Raw genomic sequence first — 18,464 nt, forward strand, 5'->3', positions numbered from 1 at the left:
GTGCGTGTCTGTGTGTGCGTGTGCGTGTGTGTGTGCGTGTGTGTGTGTGTGTGTGTCTCTTTGTTGTGTTGTAGTTTCACACGGTCATGTAGAGGCTGCAGGCAGATTCAGCTTGGGATAAAGGCTGCTTGAAAGTCATATCGTCTTGTTAAACACAAACTCCAGCGGTCATCTCCAACTTTTCTCACTTACACACACACACACACACACACACACACACACACACACACACACACACACACACACACACACACACACACACACACACACACACACACACACACACACACACACTGAATGTGCAGCTCAGTGCAGATAATCTCTGGCTTGAAGACCGAGCACATTTTATTTGGCTGAGCTTCAGTCTGTCTTTGTCAAAGTTTATCTAATCTACGCTGTGCTGTACACTGATCCACGTGGGGACACTCAGAAGTCCTGTTCTGCTATCAAACACACAAACTGCCACTTCACATACCCACCGCATACTCGCCTGATAGCACAAGGAGAGGTTTTTACTGCATGTTCACTTCACCGTAGAGACACAGACCATGTGCAGTTTCTGTCCTCGTCGACTCTGGGAGCAAAGGTGTAAATTCCTGATGCTCGCAGTAGGCATCAGTCTGTGTGATGAGCACCTGCACTGCAAAAACTGTGGTTTTAACAAAGTAAAATCATATCTAATTTATGTAGTATAAATGGATCATCCAGTGCTTTTTCAGTTCAGATCAGTTGACTAAATTGAAGTAAACATCACTCGCCTTTTTCTGATAAGCATCTTTATTTGAGGGTCCTTTAACTATCAGGAACATGTGTGCAAAACATATTTAATACTTCGATATAGAAGACTTATTTTAAGCAGTATGTCATGAAACTATAATTTACTAGAACAGTCCTGATAGCTCATTTCCAATTAAAGTAGTGATTGGACTTCCTATTTTTCAGTGTACTAAAATTAAGAATTATTTGCTAATCAAAAGGGTCAGCCATGAATTTGGATATGACGCCCTTTCGGCTTCCACACAACGTGATTGGTTGATGCCTTTTTATTCGATGGGTGAAAGCTCTTACAAAAAATATGTCGCTCTTTATTCGCTATTCTTCACACTCTGTGTGAAAGTACTTAAGACAAAAAAAATCTGTTTAAGAAAAACACCCCCACTGTTAAACAATCTTTACTCTGTTATACTTGTTCCATCACTGTTTGTTGCAGCTTCCTCCACCAGAGCAACCTCGTCCTTATATTGTATGTTTAGTGATTTAACAAAGATTTAATGTTCATGTATGTTTATCAAGGGACGTTTTATTCCTCAGCCTTGTTGCTGCTTGCTTTGCTTTGAGAGACACTTTAAAGAGCTGAGGCTTCTCCCTCAATCATTAATGTTTATCAATCATAACCATTTGTGATACATTTTTAAGTCTGTCTCATGTCTCTGAAATGAAATATGAATAAAGTCCATGTACCAAATGACCTGACAGTTAATGAGGGAATGATAGCAGGGTTCAATCCTGCTTTTTTAATACAGTGATGGGGTGACTTTTTTCTTTACATTTTCAATGTTTACTCATTTTCTCATGTAAGAATGACGTTTAAGAAGCAAGAACAAAAGCTAATGGTATAAACACAACACACAGAACTGACAGTAAGGAAAACAGAAAAGCTTCAGGCAGAATAAAGTCGAGCACACAGTGAAGTGGAGCAGACGACAGCATCAGTCTTTTTTCGTTGGTTTGTTTCCAGATAGCTTTAAAAGCTTTCCTGGCTTTTGTCACATCAGACTGCTAATCTTTAACCAGCATCAGAGTTTAATTATGCTTATAATCACAGTACAAGCAAGCTGAGTGGCAGCAACGCACCCGCGCTTTCTCCCCTTTTAAAACACACACACACACATTCAGAGTTGTGGTTATGTCTTTAATCACCCCTTTCTCTCTCTCTGTATTGTAGGACTGTGGTTTCAGTCACTCGTGGTATCTGTCGGTGTTCAGTGTGCTGTGTTGCCTGGGAATCATCCTCTGTCTCGCCACCTCCGTAGCTGTGGAGTGGACCGGCCTCAAAGTGGCCAAGCAGCTGCACCACAACCTGCTCAACAAGATAATACTGGCCCCTATGAGGTACAACACTCAGTGTGTGTGTGTGTGTGTGTGTGTGTGTGTGTGTGTGTGTGTGTGTGTGTGTGTGTGTGTGTGTGTGTGTGTGTGTGTGCGTGTGCGTGTGCGTGTGTGTGTGTGTGTGCTATAACAGATCATTTATAAGAGCGAACACAGTTAAAAGCGTCTTTTTTCACCTCATTACTCAGAGCACCATCTGCTTTTCTTACACAAAACCCAGGAGACATCACTTACCTGAACATGCTCAAGCACATAACACGTTTACATGTTCTGTATACACTCACACATGCAGCTGAACACACGTAACATAGCAACTAAACAACATATTTCACATGAAAAACGTTATAGTGAACCAGCTGACTCGGAGCAGATTTATGTTACATTTTTATCGTCTTTTATTGTGTATATCTCCAAAATATAACTATAGATTTTAATCATTTTAAATATTATGAGAATATGACCTGGTAAAATGATGCCGTTTTAAAATGAAATTAGAAATTTTGCGTGTAAATTGTTATCTTATCATGAAAGAAAATGGCATAAAAACTAAAAATTAACTACTTAAGTAAAAAGTGTAAATAACAAAATGTCACCACATCAACTATCATTGTTTATACTGACCTTTTGTACGTTATTTTTATTTACATTATTTTCATTATTAACTCAATTCATAATTAATTGAGTTTTGTTTTTATTTCTTCATCCCTCCAGGCTCTTTGAGACGACTCCCCTCGGCAGCATCCTCAACAGGTTTTCCACGGACACCAACACAATCGACCAGCACATCCCCACCACCCTGGAGTGCCTCGCCCGCTCCACCCTGCTGTGTGTGTCCGCCCTGGGCGTCATCTCCTACGTGACGCCCGTCTTCCTCATCGCCCTCCTGCCGCTCGCCGTCGCCTGCTACTTCATCCAGAAATACTTCCGGGTGGCTTCGAGGTGAGTCCGACATGTAGGACGGAGGGACGGAGGGACGGAGGTCATCAGCCGATGTTGTAATCAGGTCCGCGGCTGCCACGAAGTCTTATCCTATTGATGTTTTTGTTTTCATTTGATTCTGAAGTGAAACCAAACTTCTGCTACTTAGAGGAGAACAAATGGATGGAGAAATGTCATTTGGTGGGAGGAAATACAAAATTGTAATTATTTAGATTTAACTCTTTTAAAAGAAATGCTCAAATTAGGGTGTCTTTTTGCATATTTATGTGCCACAGGCTTAATTATACCTCATTATTGACCCTGATCTCATTGTGTTTTTTCGTTTTCATCCACATCCAAGTTTACGGCTGATGTTATTTGAACTCTGCTTCAGCTGATATTTCCCTCTCCACCGTCTCCTCTGTCTTCTGGTCAGGGACCTGCAGCAGCTGGAGGACAGCACCCAGCTCCCTCTGCTCTCCCACTTCTCTGAGACAGTCGAAGGTCTCACCACTATAAGGGCACTCAGGTAACGACTAACTTCTGTGTGTTTCCTCCCTCACAGCAGCAACAATACAGACTTGAAAGCAGTAATAGTACAACATTGTGCAAGAGGCTCGAGGTTGTCTTTTATACTACACAGATTGCGTGACAAAAATGTTGACAAACTTGTATAATTTCCTCTGTTACTCAGTGGATTGTTTGTCAAATCTGAGAATTTGGTCTTTTTGAATTTTACTTGAAGACAAAACCTGCGTCATAGGCTGGGTGTGGAGTTTAACATACACAGGCATGTAGCAGACAAAAAAACACTACTCCATTGGATGATGGGAAGTGTAGGAATCAGCATTGTTACATGTGGATGTCTGCTTCTGAAATGTTGATTCAAGTCCTTCTGTGTGGCTACACAGGAGGCGTTCAGGTGCAGTGTTGAGGATTGGTCACCAATCAGCAATGACTGTAGCTACGTGCATAAAATGGAGAAAAAAAAACAATTGACGCTTCGAGCTTTTTCTTTAGACTCAATGTTGCAGTAACATTATTGCTTTTGTAACTTATGGCTGCTCTAATGGATTTCAATTTCAATAGCTGTAATGATATTCGACCATTACTCTGTAATTGACTCACACTGACAATAAACCAGTCAGAATGGCAACTGGAAAATGTGTTGGTGACATAATAAAATAACATGAATGAAACCCTCTCCGTTGGCAGGTTCGAGCCCCGGTTCAGACAGAGGTTACTGCAGTTCACCGATGCCAACAACATCGCCTCTCTCTTCCTCATGGCCGCCAACCGCTGGCTGGAGGTCCGCATGGTAATGAGCCGTCTGCCGCTCAATTCTTTAATGTTCACATGCGTTCTGCTTCGCTGTTTGTCAGGCAGCTTATCCACGTCTCTGCCCATGTTGCTGGGTAACGGCTCCCTCTGTTGGGATGCTGAAATACAGAATTTCCCATCCTCTTATTGTCATGTTTTATGTATCGACTGTACGTTCGCAGTTCATTTGGCTTCCGTGTTTCACAGCAGCAGAGGACGTTTATGGATGTGTGTGCGAGGATGCAAAAGAAAATACGCGTTTTCACCATTGTTAAGTGTGTTGACAATAAACCATTCTGCAATAATGGACCTATTTTTATGTAATTTACCCTCTTCCATTACTCATCGGAGCGTTATCGTCTCTCTGTAATGTTGACTTTGTCTGCCTCCGCAGGAGTACATTGGAGCCTGTGTGGTGTTGGTGGCAGCTGTGGCCTCCATCACTAACTCTCTCTACAACCAGCTGTCCCCTGGTCTGGTGGGGCTCGGCCTGACGTACGCACTCATGGTGAGAGCGGGTGTCTTTTATTGCTTATTGACCAGTAGTCTTTAAGGTTTTCAAACATTATAGTTGACATAGTGCATATTCTACATTACTGACAAACTTTTTCAGAATTAAAAGCATCATATACAAAGTGTTTTGGTCTAGCTTTTATCATAGTTAGTATTTTCAGCTATTTTTGCAACTCAGTATTTTGAGCTTTGGTGATTAAAAAAAGGGGAGAAGAGAATTTATCAGGTTGTTTTTAATATTCTAAAACATTCACAATTCTACGGAAATAGCATTTCTTGTTTTGTTTAAATGTGAGTTATGTATATATATATATATATATATATATATATATGCATGTTATGAGACATTTCTTTTCTTACAGCTGTAAAAATATTAACTTTTAGATGTGTAGGTATGGAAAAAGTAATGTTGAAACCAACTGAAAATCTTTTTAAAGTAAGCAGATTTCAGGTTTTTTTTTTTGTAAAAGGTTGAAGTCTATATAAAACTAATGTTAACTGGAGTTCTTATAGTTTCAAGTTGCAGTTGGTAAAACCGGTTTCTGTTTCACTATATTTTTGGTGCCCATTCAGATTTCAGATAAATGAAGAACTAAATGTTTCTTTGGGGTGTGAGAAAATGATAAGATCATATAAACAATTTTCTGGAACTATCTCGTGGTCATGAAAATCTGAACTCTCTTCCTCTCCCCTAATGTGACAGGTGTCCAACTATATTAACTGGATGGTGCGTAACCTGGCAGACATGGAGGTGCAGCTCGGCTCAGTGAAGAGGGTTAACGGACTGCTCAAAACTGAGCCAGAGAACTACGAGGGACTCCTCAGTAAGTGCAGCAAGGCAGAAACAGTATATCCAACAGCTGCAGTGGGTTTTCTCTGAATTATCAAGTAGTGAAAAGATCAAAACAAAATTCCTGTGATGTTTCCATGTGTGCGTCTCAGCTGTGTCTCAGGTCCCTGACGGCTGGCCCCGGCAGGGAGAGATCAAGATCCAGAACCTGAGCGTCCGGTACGATGCCACGCTGAAGCCCGTGCTCAAAAATGTCAACGCACAGATCAGCCCTGGTCAGAAGGTAATGCAGGAAAACAGTGTGGGTGAAAAGAGGAGTACTTTAAATTACTGAGTACTGCTGATTAATTATGATGCTAACTTGTTTGTTTTCAGGTGGGAATCTGTGGCAGAACTGGCAGCGGCAAATCCTCTTTCTCCTTGGCCTTCTTCCGCATGGTGGACATGTTTGAGGGTAAAATTTCAGCTCTTCAGCTTCACATGAGCCTGTACATGTAACGAAGATAACAGGATTAAAAACTAGCACACAAAAAAGGTTTTACTGTCAAATAAAATCTGTTTCTCTTTTAAACGTGTCTTCCTCTCACAGGAAGGATTGTGATCGATAACATTGACATCTCCAAACTGCCTCTGCAGACCCTCAGGTCTCGATTGTCCATCATCCTCCAAGACCCCACCCTCTTCAGTGGCACCATCCGGTACAGTGAAGACGCATTACAGCAGATGAGATTTGCGAGACGAGCAGTTGGCAAACTTTGACACACTTCAAAGACACCTATCTGAAATGGGAGGGCCGCTGAATCTCGATAAGAGGACATTCCTCTGAAAACTCCATTGAAGAGGTTTATTTTTAGAGCTCAGCAGCGCCGAACATAAAAGCTTCGTCGTGCTGTAGAACAACAGATAAGGAGGACTTTTAAGAAAAGCTCCATGATGCTGTCAGACTGCATCTTATTTCAGTTGGTGGAATTAAATAAAAGTACATTGTGTCGGCTCTGACGTCAACCGTCCCTACAGAGTGACGACAGCACGATGTGTCGGCTCGAGTTGTTTGAACTGGCTCAGAGACTTCACTCCTGTTATTGAAGTGTTCATTACATAATCATCAGAGACACTGCTTCAAATGCATCATGATGAAATTGGATGTTAGCTTTGATGTTGTCTTTGAAGGAGGGGGATGGTTAAGGTTGGGGAAGAATTTACAGATGAATATAAACAAGTCACGTTTTACTGCAGCTATTGGCACTTTGATGTAATTTTTCCACTTCAGTAGACAAGTCTGCAACAGAATACATAGATATCTTCTACACAGTGTAATAACTGTTATTAATTCACATTTTGTGAATAATTTCTTCACAGTTTGAAATTGTTTTAACTTAAAATGTTACATATTTCACCTTTAAGGTTCCCAAATGTGATAATTTGCTGGTTGTTTTTCTTACTTTATGCAGTGAAGTCATTGTTTTGGGGTTTAGGCCTGTTGGTTGGACAAAACAAGATATTTGATGGCATGACCTTTGACTCTAGAATATTGAGATGGATATTTTTTAATTGTTGTGATTTTATAAACCAAATTACAGGAGGGAATAACCTGCAGATGATATCAACCATAAAGTCATTGTTAGCCGTGGCCCTAAATGAAGCATGTGCACGCGTACGTATTTGTGTGTGTTCAGGTTCAACCTGGACCCAGAGCAGAAGGCGACAGATGAGATGCTGTGGGAAGCTCTGGAGATTGCTCAGCTGAAGCCTGTTGTTAAAACACTTCCAGGAGGCCTTGGTGAGAGCATCTGCGTTTGTTTTCATGTGTGTGTGTGTGTGTGTGTGTGTGTGTGTGTGTGTGTGTGTGTGTGTGTGTGTGTGTGTGTGTGTGTGTGTGTGTGTGTGTGTGTGTGTGTGTGTGTGTGTGTGTCGATATTGTCATACATGCAAAGACATTCCAATGTATATATTTATAAGTAAACTGGGTTCGCAATGATCTGCACAACATACACCATAAGTCCTTGCTGGGGGTCACATGCAACACTGTGGTCAGGATTTCTGTCAGCTGCTCGAGTGTCTCCATACAAAGATCACGCTCCTGTATCGGGTTACGTGAGCATCAATTTTGAACTCCCTGCGGCGTATCTTTTATGCTGCCGCTCCGTCTCGGCTTGCTTCATGCGAGCGCGGTCTGACAGAGGAGTCCTGACGGTTTCAGGCTGCAACAGATTCACAGTCAGATCGGATATTAGCTTGAGAGCCTCTTCATTAGACCGACCCCCCGCACACACGATGAATGCTTGGTATGCTGATGTGTGTGGCCTCCTCTCTGCACCCAGGTTTACTTTAGCTGGTCTGCAGTTGATCACTCAGTTCTTTTGTGTCTGTCATCCTCTGCAATTTGTCACGAGAAAACAGAGGAACCAGTTGCTGCTCATCTCACCTGATGTATTTCTGCCTCGGTCGCTTCTGGGAAACATAAAACTTCTTTCATTTACCTTTTTGTGACACTGACAAACGCGTGTGTTTGTGTGTGTTTCAGGGTGTTGCATATTGAAGCTGAGCTATTTAAATTTCTTTTAAAGTCTTTTAATTTCGTAGAAGTAACAGTAGAGTGTCTATGTTGCTGCAGTCTGCTGTGCAGTGAGCCAGCAGGAGTCTTTGCTGCTGCAGTAATGAGGCGTTTATAGAGATAAATGTACAGTGGGAGAAATCCAAGCCTCCTTATATACTTATTTAATGCATAACACTAAATAATATGCATTTTAATCATCTTTCCTAAATAGAATCACTGTTTACTGGTCCTGGTCCTGGTAGCTCCACTGACAGACTGTTCCCATGTGACACTTTAAAAAACAACAACCTGGATACTGATTCATAAATCACTGGAGAGCAGTTTGGGTCTTCATGCATATTGTATAACCTGACCTTCATCAATAATAACATGGGAAATCAATAAAATATTGATCTGTAAGCCAAGACTTGGTGGCCAATTAACTTCACCCTTCGTAGTCATTGTTAGGTTTCATGCGCTGCATATGAAACAGTGCATCTGCTGATGACGAAGTATATAAGAGTACATGAATGTTGGCTGTGCATTATTTTTATTAAACTAAATGTATTAAAGTCTATGTTTGTTTTTTCAGATGCCATGGTGACAGAGGGAGGAGAAAACTTCAGTCAGGGTCAGAGGCAGCTGTTCTGTCTGGCCCGAGCCTTCGTCAGGAAGAGCAGCATCCTCATCATGGATGAAGCCACGGCCTCCATCGACATGGCAACGGTCAGTGTGTGATTTATCCAGAGGAACCTCTTTTGAGGCAGTAAGTGGAGAGGAGGTGCAAAGAGAGGTTAAGTAAATGTGGAAAAAAAAAACAGATAGAGGAGGTGAAGGAGATAAGAGGTGAGGCAAAGTTCACAAGGGAATTTTCATCTGTTGGCAGGGCAACAAAAAACAATGAAGGAAAAGGAGACATTACCTTCTTGCCTTAAAGGGCCAGTCAGACTTTGTCATAAAATAATATGATAAAATGCATTTCTTTGGCTCTTAACTCATTTTAAACAGGAATTTAAAAGATTAATAGCAATTTAAGTAACTCAAATTTTGTTGATTAATATGTGTTATTTTGGGAGTGACCATTCATGATCAGGTTTGGACCACGGATTGCACCTTTAACTGACTCTTTATGATATAAGAAGAGTATAAACAGAATGCAGGAGTGGAGGAGGAAGACTTGGATAGAAGTATCACACTTAGCTCAGTAGGAGCCTGAGGGGGAGAATCACCAAATGGCTCCTTCGTGCTTAAGAGGCTCTCATGAACTATCGGTCACAAAGAGCACTGATTCAAGTTTACAATAACACTGTTTTCCCGAGGACATCGCTGCAGAGTTGAGCTTTAAATCAGGGACAAGATAATGTCCCAAAGAGGTGACAGTTTGACAAATATGCTTCTAAAAGGGACTTTGAATTTTTTTTTTTTTTTTTTACCACCATTAAGGAGATTAAAATTGTTTTAAAGGGTTCTTTGTTTTGAGATGAAAGATGAAAGCATGTTTGTTTGAACCAACATGCTCTCGCTCTGCCTTTCGTCTCCACAGGAGAGCATCCTGCAGAAAGTGGTGATGACGGCTTTTGCTGACCGAACAGTGGTTACTATAGCAGTGAGTATGTCTCCCCCGTACTGTGGTAGCGCTCTGGGCATTGTTTTTCTGAAAGTGCATACAGCTCTGCTAAGTCCTTTGAGACTGCTGACCTTCATCCTGTGCTGCTGCATTTCTTGTAAACTGATGCAAAGCAGCAGATACATGCGCAGTGTGCTGAAAATGAAAAAAGGTGAGAGAGGAAAGGGGGACTCAGAGCAGATACCAGTTTTTTTTTTTTTTTTTTTTTTTTTACAGTTATTTCATTATAGAGAATTTAAAAAGAGAAATCATGGATGTTGAAAAGTCATAATTGTTGACATTAGAAATTTCTCATGAAATAATCAATAAAAAAAAGAGTAAATCTTATGACTTGGAAATGCTACAGTAACCTCTCATTTGAGCTCCTACTTCGATATGATAGCCAGTTTTAAAGCAAAGCCGCAGTGGTTTATCAGAAACATACGTTATTAACTCAGTCGAAATCGAAAGGCTTCATCTATATACAATCTATTAAACTGGCTGGAGTTACAATGTGTCAGTTTGATTTAGTGGAAGCTCTCTGATGTCTCTTTGGGCTGCTCGGTGCTGTAATGACTTTCTCCCCGTCGCCTGCGCAGCATCGCGTCCACACCATCCTGAATGCCGACCTGGTGATTGTGATGAAGCGGGGGATCATCCTGGAGTACGACCGACCCCAGGCCCTGCTGGACAAGGAGGACAGCATCTTCGCCTCCTTCGTGCGAGCAGACAAATAGCGCTAAAGGAAGACTTTAGAAGTGCAATTGTCCCATGGGAATATATTCCTTTTATTTTTTAATCATGTATTATATTTGTACATAAAAAACAAATGTTAATGCTTTGTTAATAAAACACAAGTTGTCATAAAGATGTGTGTTGAGGGTTGTTTGGGGGGAAAGGACTGTGGTGATGGCTGCAGTGATAAAAGTGTGTTTAGTGTGGGTGTGTGAGACTGAGTGCTTTGTGCAAAACAGTGGAGTCTTCATTGCAGGTTTGAAACGACCCGGAGCAGAGCTGACAAAACACATGATACTGTCCAGGCAAAGAGCCAGAAACCTAGTGATCGTTTCTCGCGCACTCAGGGGTGTCATGGTGGGAAGAGAGGCTGCACCTGCTGCAGCCAAGACTGGCATCTGACGTTAGAAAGTTATATGGCTGCAAGAGGAGCCTGTAAACTGAAGCCTTTCTGTGGGTGGTATGAAAAGAAAAAAGGGCCCAGCAGATTCTGAAAACGGGACTGGAGGTGAATAAAAAACATTTCCTGTGGTTGAACAGCAACAGCTTCATACATTAACAGAAAGCTGACGTTTATAACAAATAGCCTGAGGATGATTTCGTGTAGAGTGCCCTTTTTTTTTTTAAGCCATTCTATATTCAAAGGATGACCTGCCTGTAGGGTTAAGTCGGCACAAGTAACCCGTTTTAATGTGCACTGGGTCATCTCCTGCATTCTCATTGAAGTTCACAGGAAGGGCAGCACACGGATGGTGGGGGGGAGGGACTGCCTCTCCACCTCAAAACGTCTCCATCTCACGTAATCGAGCTGTAGTGAGGTGGCGAAGTCAGCACAGAGCCAACTGCGCCACGGAAGCCCGCATCTTCATCCAAATGTGATCAAACTCAGCTCAGGGGCCCAGCAACATTTTACATCGCACTGAATTTGCTTCACGCCCGAGACGGCGGCGAGTGCGTCCCGTGGCGATTCACGATGGGACTGGGCCGCGTAGAACATTTCTGCCCGGTAGGTCGATGCTTTGAGTGACGGCGGCAGCTGCAGAGCTGGAAGAATCTTCTCATGGGACTTGCGCTAGAGGCGCCCGATCTGGAGGCAACGTGATGAGCACACATACCTCCAGAAAACAGGACCAACACGACGCTCCCTGCGCGTGACAGTTGCTGAGGAGCCGACACCGACTGGTAAGAAAAGGCACCGGGAGAGAGGGGGGAGAAAAAAAAAATCAGCCGGGCGCTTCAAAGCAAAAAAAGACTGTGGTACATAGTATGGGAGCGCTATGTTGTCCAGGAAAGGAATCATTCCTGAGGATTACTTGCTGACACGTTTGGCTGAGGATGTTCTGCAGCCAAAGTTTAAGGCGAAACCGGGAACGGCTCGGTTCGTCGCCAAGAACGGCACCTGCAATGTGGCGCACACCAACATCCGAGAACAGGGCCGGTTCTTGCAGGACGTGTTCACCACTCTAGTGGATTTAAAATGGATCCACACGCTCATCATTTTCACCATGTCCTTCCTGTGCAGCTGGCTCCTTTTCGCGATGGTCTGGTGGCTTGTTGCCTTTGCGCACGGCGACTTGGACCAGAGAGGAGACGACTTTGTCCCGTGCGTCACGGACATTCACTCCTTCTCCTCCGCCTTCCTTTTCTCTATAGAGGTCCAGGTGACCATCGGCTTCGGAGGCCGTATGGTCACAGAGGAATGCGTCTCGGCCATCATCATCCTGATCGTGCAGAACATCGTCGGACTGGTCATCAACGCCATCATGCTCGGCTGCATCTTCATGAAAACTGCACAGGCCAACCGGCGTGCAGAGACGCTCATTTTTAGCAAGCACGCCGTCATCTCAGTCCGAAACAACAAGCTGTGCTTCATGATCCGCATTGGCGACCTGAGGAAAAGCATGATCATCAGCGCCACCGTGCGGATGCAGGTGGTCAGGAGAACCACCACAGACGAGGGCGAGGTGGTTCCTCTGGACCAAATCGACATCCACATGGATAACCCGGTGGGTACCAACGGCGTCTTCCTGGTGTCTCCCCTCATCATCTGCCACGTGATCGACAAGGACAGCCCTCTGTACGATATGTCAGCCTCCGAGCTGTTGAACGAGGACGTCGAGGTGATCACGGTGCTGGAGGGGGTGGTGGAGACCACCGGCATCACCATGCAGGCCAGGACCTCCTACGTGTCGGAGGAGATCCTGTGGGGACAGCGCTTCGTGCCAACAGTATCCGAGGAGGACGGCATGTACGCCGTGGACTACTCCAAGTTCGGTAACACCGTGAAGGTCCCGACACCGTGCTGCAGCGCAAAGAAACTGGACGAAGTAGGTGGCATCGCTCAGTTTAAACTGAACGAGGGCGTCACCTTGCGGGCGTCTGTCAGAAGGCGGCGGGACAAGATGGAGAGCAAGTAAACTGATGATCTTATGTAAACCGTGTCTGCTATCATTTTGTATGAGAATAAACTGTTTGGGCTCGAGGATTATTAATGGACAATTTAGCCTATTCTATTAGAAATAAGTCATGCATTACGCAGAATCAATAATCCACTTGACTTCTCTCTATGCAGCCAAATGTACGCACACATCACCACACTGTTTAACTCAGGTTCAGTGTGAAAACGCACAAAGATGGAATGGACTGATGGTTATGAGATGTGACTGCTAGATTTGAGTGAATCGCTTTTTTTTGTTTTTTTTTCTAATTAAGAGTGACTGCATGTATCTAAATAAAGGAGAATGCTTAATCAGAATCAGAGTCACCTTAATGCTAAGTGTGTTGTAGATGGACAGGCCACAACAACAAACAACAACAAAAAAACGATTTAAAGGAACAGTGCAACGATTCAGTGTTGCATTTGCATTAAATTGGGTGCTTGACTGATTTTATGACGCTGACATAATCATGAGAACTCGCTGCAACGGTGACATTAAACCACAGAAAACAGAACGTATTTTTTTTTTTACATTTCTGGATTGCAATTTCTCATTACAATGATAACTTTATACCGGCAATGAGAGAAGTCTTTTCCATCCACGAGAGAAAGATTAAGTAAACGACGATAAAAAAAAAAAAAAATCAGTGCAGCAGAAGCAGAAACATTCCAAACATACAGCTGAAGTTTGGATCAAACTTAAGAAGTCCTACAATTCCCATATTACAACCAACAGCATCTTTCACGCCCTCAGTTTATTTCACAAGCTTTCGGTAACAGAAATTTAAAGTCTTGAAGCCCAAACTGACACACCGACACTCACTCTTCCACTCAAAGCTCCTTCATTAAGAAAGCTTTACCAAAGTGTTTCCACAGGCTGAGTTTAAGGTCCCGTGGCGAGTAAATTGACCCTCTTGCGAAAAGTTGGTTGAGTTTCCCCGTAAACATAACCTATTCTCCATGACATTACACACAAGAAATGCTTTATACTTTATCAGCATAATTCACACAAAGACCTTCTTACAAAAGACACAGAGACAGAGTGGCATTTCTCTCTTTTATTAGATTATAATCCGCAGAGCTTAAAATATTAAATTGCTTTTAACTTAGTTAATAATTAAAATACATAAAAACAAGAGCCAGAACTGAAGAACCCTGCAAAAACAAAAAACAAAAAATTAAAATAAATAAACAAGGAGAATTATAAATCCAATCCTCCATACAGAGGCTAAGGTCTGACAGAACCCGCTTGTGATTCTTTGTACAGTAAAGTCCAAGCAGACTGTGCATTTTCTATACATGTGTAATAATATCATTGTTATCATTTCCGAACTAATTTTACTCTGATAATCTTTTTTCAACTACAAAATTTAAAGGGACTGGTGAAAATAAAACAAGACTTTTAGTTTTGGGAGTACTGGTGGCTGTTAAACAGCAGAGCAGCTCGACACCGACGCTCTCACCCCTCTCTCTGCCTCCACCTCTGCCTCTTTCTCTCTCTGGGCCTGCAGACATTACACCTCATGTCTTTGTCCTGCCGTGCTGTTGCAGTGGGTGGTGGTGGTGGTGGTGGTGGAAGGGGCTGCTGCTGTGCTGAACACCAGCAAACAGCTGTGATTCACCTCATGTGGGCACCAGTCTGTCTCAAAGTATCCATTCTCTGATCAGATTAAATATTGAGCGTACAATCTTTAGATTTTCTTCTGTCTCCCTGTTTCGGTGGCATTCTCTACGTGTTTGCTGCCCTCTACAGGCCGGCTCTGAGACATGTTTGTTAGGGCTTCACCGGGTGATTATGTGACTATAACTGCTGTTAAACACGATTAACATCTGGGGACTGAGCAGTCTGGGACAGAGAATGAAAATGAGAGAGACTCCTCTCTGGCAGCAGTGACGTATTCTCTCAGGTCCTGAGTAGGAAGCGCTTTAATCATCTCCCACATAAACAACCCAAACAGTGATTGGCTAGCGTCGCCCCGTCAGGCAGTAACGTGGCTCCCTACTGGCCAGCGTGTTGGCCGTGCGCCTGCGGGCCGCCTCTCCGCCTGCCGGGGGGGAAGGGAAGGCCGAGCCCGCAGGCGAGCAGAGACGCCGCTTCTCCACACATTAACAACACTGTACAATAAGTAGGTCGAAGCAAAGCAGAGCCCCCCCCCCCCTTCCTGTACTGTATGTTAGGTAGAGGATTGAGGGAGGCGAAGGGCCGGCGGACACGCCGCACGCCCCCCCCCCCCGTCCCCCTCAAACAACAAGAAATAAAACAGAATAAAACGTCAACAACAAAAAAATCAAAAGAAGAAAAATAAAAACCAAAAATAAAACATACACATACTTTTTGTTCCTAGTTTAAATTGCAGAGAAGATGGGAGGGATTTGCCCCTGGGAGGAACGCTCACGCCAATTCCTGCTGGCGTGACAAACCCCTCCCTGCCACCCCAAACCTCCCCGCCCCCTCCCCCGCCCCCCCCCCCCACACGAAAACGCTCCCTCCTCACCCCCACCCCCCCCTTTCCTTCCGGCTGGTAGGTTGGTGTCGTAGCGAAATATAAGGGTAGTGGAAGGTCTCTTTAAGTCCTGCTTGCACCGAGGAAGGGGGTCAGGCTGTCTTTCCTTCTCTCCTCTATCTTATCTTCTATCACCCCCGGGGCTGCTGTTTCACCGCCGCCCTCCGCTCATCTCTCCGTCACGTGGTTTTGTGAAGAAGGGGAGGGCGCTGAGGTCGGGGCGGAGGGGGCCGGGGTGGGCGCGGGCGGCGGGACGGGGGTGCAGAGGATTTCGGACAGGTCGTCCATGATACAGGTCTCCTTGGGGTCGACCAGGTTGAATTCCCTTACGAAAACGATGAAATGTGCATACAGAGTGTTCAAGTGGCCCTGCAGGTCCAGAGCCACCGTCTCTTTAAAGTGCGCCCAGTAGAGGTGAGCCAGCACGTGGAACAGGTACCGGCAGATCTTCTTTACCAAGGACTCAAAGGAGTTGGGGAACTCTTTGCCTGAAGGGAGAAAAAGACAAAACAAACGGAGACAAAACTGGTTTGAGAGCAGAAATCACCACGAGGGAGAAACATTCTAAAGTCTTTCACACAAACTCTACGAAAAGACCCAAAAACAAAACGTCCCTGCGTCTCGGCCCAAAACGAGTGATTACTACTGTGGGAGAAATACATAAAAAAAAAAAAAAAAAAATAGTCACAAATGTTTAGTTTGACTTTCAGAAAAAGCTCTAACTTCGTTTAACAACTTGAAACTCAAATTCAAAACAGCATACAAATTTTCTATTAAATCTCAAATTTTCTCAACGTTTTACTCTTTACTTTATCGCTCCATTTCTCCAGCAGCAGCAGCAGCAGCAGCAGCAGCAGCAGGGGGCAGCACTGCATCAGTTACCTCTGGCAGGCTGGAACACTTCAGAGGCCCCACAGGCCTGCAAACAGGGACACTCACCGTATTTTGTGGGAAAGATTTCCTCATCTGTGACCAGTTTCTGACAAAGACTCATTACAAAGTCGACATATTGTGGAGCAGTGCATTTCGTCTTCTTCCCCCTCTCGTCATACCAGTAGTATATTCTGAAAAGAGAAGAGACAAAAGACAGCGTGTCAATACCCGCTGTCACGTTTGTGTTTCCTAACATTTAAGACCGATTTTTGAAGAACCGGATGTGATTACACAAGTTTTAATTAATCTTAATATGTATTAATAGGTATCATGTTTGCATTTTTTTTTTTCCGCTGCAGTGGCCCCCAAGCTTTAATTTCCTGATCGGGCCAAATTCCTCGCTGTTGACGGGACACCGATCCGCCCTCCAGTTGCCGGGCCGGTCCCGCTGCTGGTCAAACATTTCTGCACGGGCTGACCCAGATAGCTGAAGTCTAAGTGGACGGCTTGCAAACATAATTAACAACGGGTCAGACGGGAGGTCGGCAGCACAGAGCGAATCACGCTGGCAGGTCAGCAGACGCCTCAGAGATAGATGAACGAGCAACGGGCGACCGTTAGAGAACTCAGGAAGGGCGAGATGGTGAAACAGGAAAGTAACCGCGGAAACAAAAAGGTGATCTCAGTGAGGTAATAACCAGATGAAATAGTGGAAAAAAAAAAAAAAAAAAAATGCAAGTGCAGATGTAGCTGTTTGCAGTGCGGGGTCTGGGAGGCGGCGGGCGGACAGACATTACAAATCCTGAGGAATGTAAAGAGTCCACATAACTGACCCCGCAGGAGGAGACCTACTGACCACGGCCCGACTCTTCCAATGCTCTTACTCACACAGCAGTAGACGGTGTGCGTTTGTTTGTGTGGGAGAGCTATTGACAAAACTACAAACATGCCGTCACTGTTGCACACCCCCGCAGACATGCAGACGTGATCCAGCTATGGCCATATATAGTATAAAATACCACTACTCTGGGGAGTTTACTCGCGGTTTACAAACAGGACCTCAATAGAATTTAACAACTGTAACTTGGTCCATCTTTTTCGTTCCTTTGTTGGTTTTATTATGGCATGTTCTATAAAACACGTTTGCATCTGCTTAGTGTGCATGTTTAAAAGATAATTAAAGTAATAGAAATGGAATCACTAAGCAACCATATCAGTTCATACCAGCTCTACTCTCACGGCCACTGACCCATGATCTAAATCATAAATCCAATACATTATGGAGACTTTGGAAACCTCCGGATTATTTTCTACTCTGACTTTAATATATTGATCACTGAAAGCCAATAGCTGATTGCTTCATCTGTATTTCTTATTCATTTTTTTTTTTCGAATTTATTCCTGTACAGATCTTGTGTATTTTTTATAATATTTGCAACATTTGTCTGGTTTGAGGTGGGGTTTTTAGACGTTTTCTATGCCTATAGTGTGTGTTATAGTTATGTATTTACAGTTTGGAACCTGTTCAAAATAAATAAAAAAAAACAAAATCGGACGCTCCAAAGACTAAAATTGAGTTTTTGACAGAGATTAAATTATTGAGCTAAAACTACACAACGTTTTGCGCTCTTTGCAAACATTACATTAAATATTTGAGGGGAAAATCCATAACGGCGTTTAATGAATCTTTGTCTTTTATCAGCCAAACTCAAAATGGAACCAGCTCTAAGAAACCGACGCTAATGACCACAGAACGCACGTCTATCCACCCACCCGTACGAAACGGGTCTAAATAGCTACCAAATGGTTCCGTTCCCTCGTAGCTCATGGAAACATTTCCTTCCAAAAATAGTGCTGAGTTCTGCCCTTGGGCAGGGGCACTGACGCTGCTGTGACTGTGGCTCAGTCAGTTTTTCACCACAGAGAGGGGGTGGGGGTGGGGCAGGTCCTGCACGGGCAGGAAAGGGCGGGGGTGCTGGGCAGCAGGCATTCAAAAAGGAAGGTACAGTCATAAATGGTGGGCCAGGTGTGGCAGTAATCTCCAGAAGTGAGGTGGGAGACGAATTATACTCAATATGAGTTCAACTCTGTACTTTTACTTTTGACTAAAGGTTCCATAATTT

At 43.7% G+C, this 18,464-nt stretch overlaps 3 protein-coding genes across 10 annotated transcripts in view; 2 read left to right on the forward strand and 1 right to left on the reverse strand.

Annotated features, from left to right (window-relative positions):
* The window catches only part of abcc8 (ATP-binding cassette, sub-family C (CFTR/MRP), member 8), a 55,202-nt gene extending 44,548 nt beyond the window's left edge, over window positions 1-10,654 (forward strand). For all 5 annotated transcript variants that reach the window (XM_069721746.1, XM_069721750.1, XM_069721748.1 and 2 more), the window contains 13 exons: window positions 1,946-2,112; window positions 2,821-3,048; window positions 3,464-3,556; window positions 4,243-4,345; window positions 4,742-4,855; window positions 5,564-5,684; window positions 5,803-5,933; window positions 6,026-6,104; window positions 6,240-6,348; window positions 7,327-7,430; window positions 8,779-8,912; window positions 9,730-9,792; window positions 10,392-10,654. In XM_069721746.1, the coding sequence (XP_069577847.1) occupies window positions 1,946-2,112; window positions 2,821-3,048; window positions 3,464-3,556; window positions 4,243-4,345; window positions 4,742-4,855; window positions 5,564-5,684; window positions 5,803-5,933; window positions 6,026-6,104; window positions 6,240-6,348; window positions 7,327-7,430; window positions 8,779-8,912; window positions 9,730-9,792; window positions 10,392-10,529 (1,584 nt within the window). In that variant the 3' untranslated portion in view covers window positions 10,530-10,654. The remainder of the gene's footprint in view (window positions 1-1,945; window positions 2,113-2,820; window positions 3,049-3,463; window positions 3,557-4,242; window positions 4,346-4,741; window positions 4,856-5,563; window positions 5,685-5,802; window positions 5,934-6,025; window positions 6,105-6,239; window positions 6,349-7,326; window positions 7,431-8,778; window positions 8,913-9,729; window positions 9,793-10,391) is intronic.
* Window positions 10,655-11,314: 660 nt separating this feature from the next.
* Window positions 11,315-14,159, forward strand: kcnj11 (potassium inwardly rectifying channel subfamily J member 11). The gene has a single exon (XM_069721764.1). It carries the CDS (start codon window positions 11,805-11,807, stop codon window positions 12,942-12,944), a length of 1,140 nt encoding a protein of 379 aa, XP_069577865.1. The 5' UTR covers window positions 11,315-11,804; the 3' UTR covers window positions 12,945-14,159.
* A 1,296-nt stretch (window positions 14,160-15,455) lies between these two features.
* The window catches only part of mob2a (MOB kinase activator 2a), a 61,734-nt gene continuing 58,725 nt past the window's right edge, over window positions 15,456-18,464 (reverse strand). For all 4 annotated transcript variants that reach the window (XM_069721769.1, XM_069721767.1, XM_069721768.1 and 1 more), the window contains exons 4-5: window positions 16,408-16,532; window positions 15,456-15,956 (exon numbers count right to left, since the gene is read on the reverse strand). In XM_069721769.1, the coding sequence (XP_069577870.1) occupies window positions 15,637-15,956; window positions 16,408-16,532 (445 nt within the window). In that variant the 3' untranslated portion in view covers window positions 15,456-15,636. The remainder of the gene's footprint in view (window positions 15,957-16,407; window positions 16,533-18,464) is intronic.

The sequence above is a fragment of the Brachyistius frenatus genome, unplaced genomic scaffold (genome assembly GCF_029030835.1).
Source record: "Brachyistius frenatus isolate BFR_SWC_R1_liver_20210118 unplaced genomic scaffold, ASM2903083v1 Contig_272, whole genome shotgun sequence".
Taxonomy (NCBI): Eukaryota; Metazoa; Chordata; class Actinopteri; family Embiotocidae; genus Brachyistius; species Brachyistius frenatus.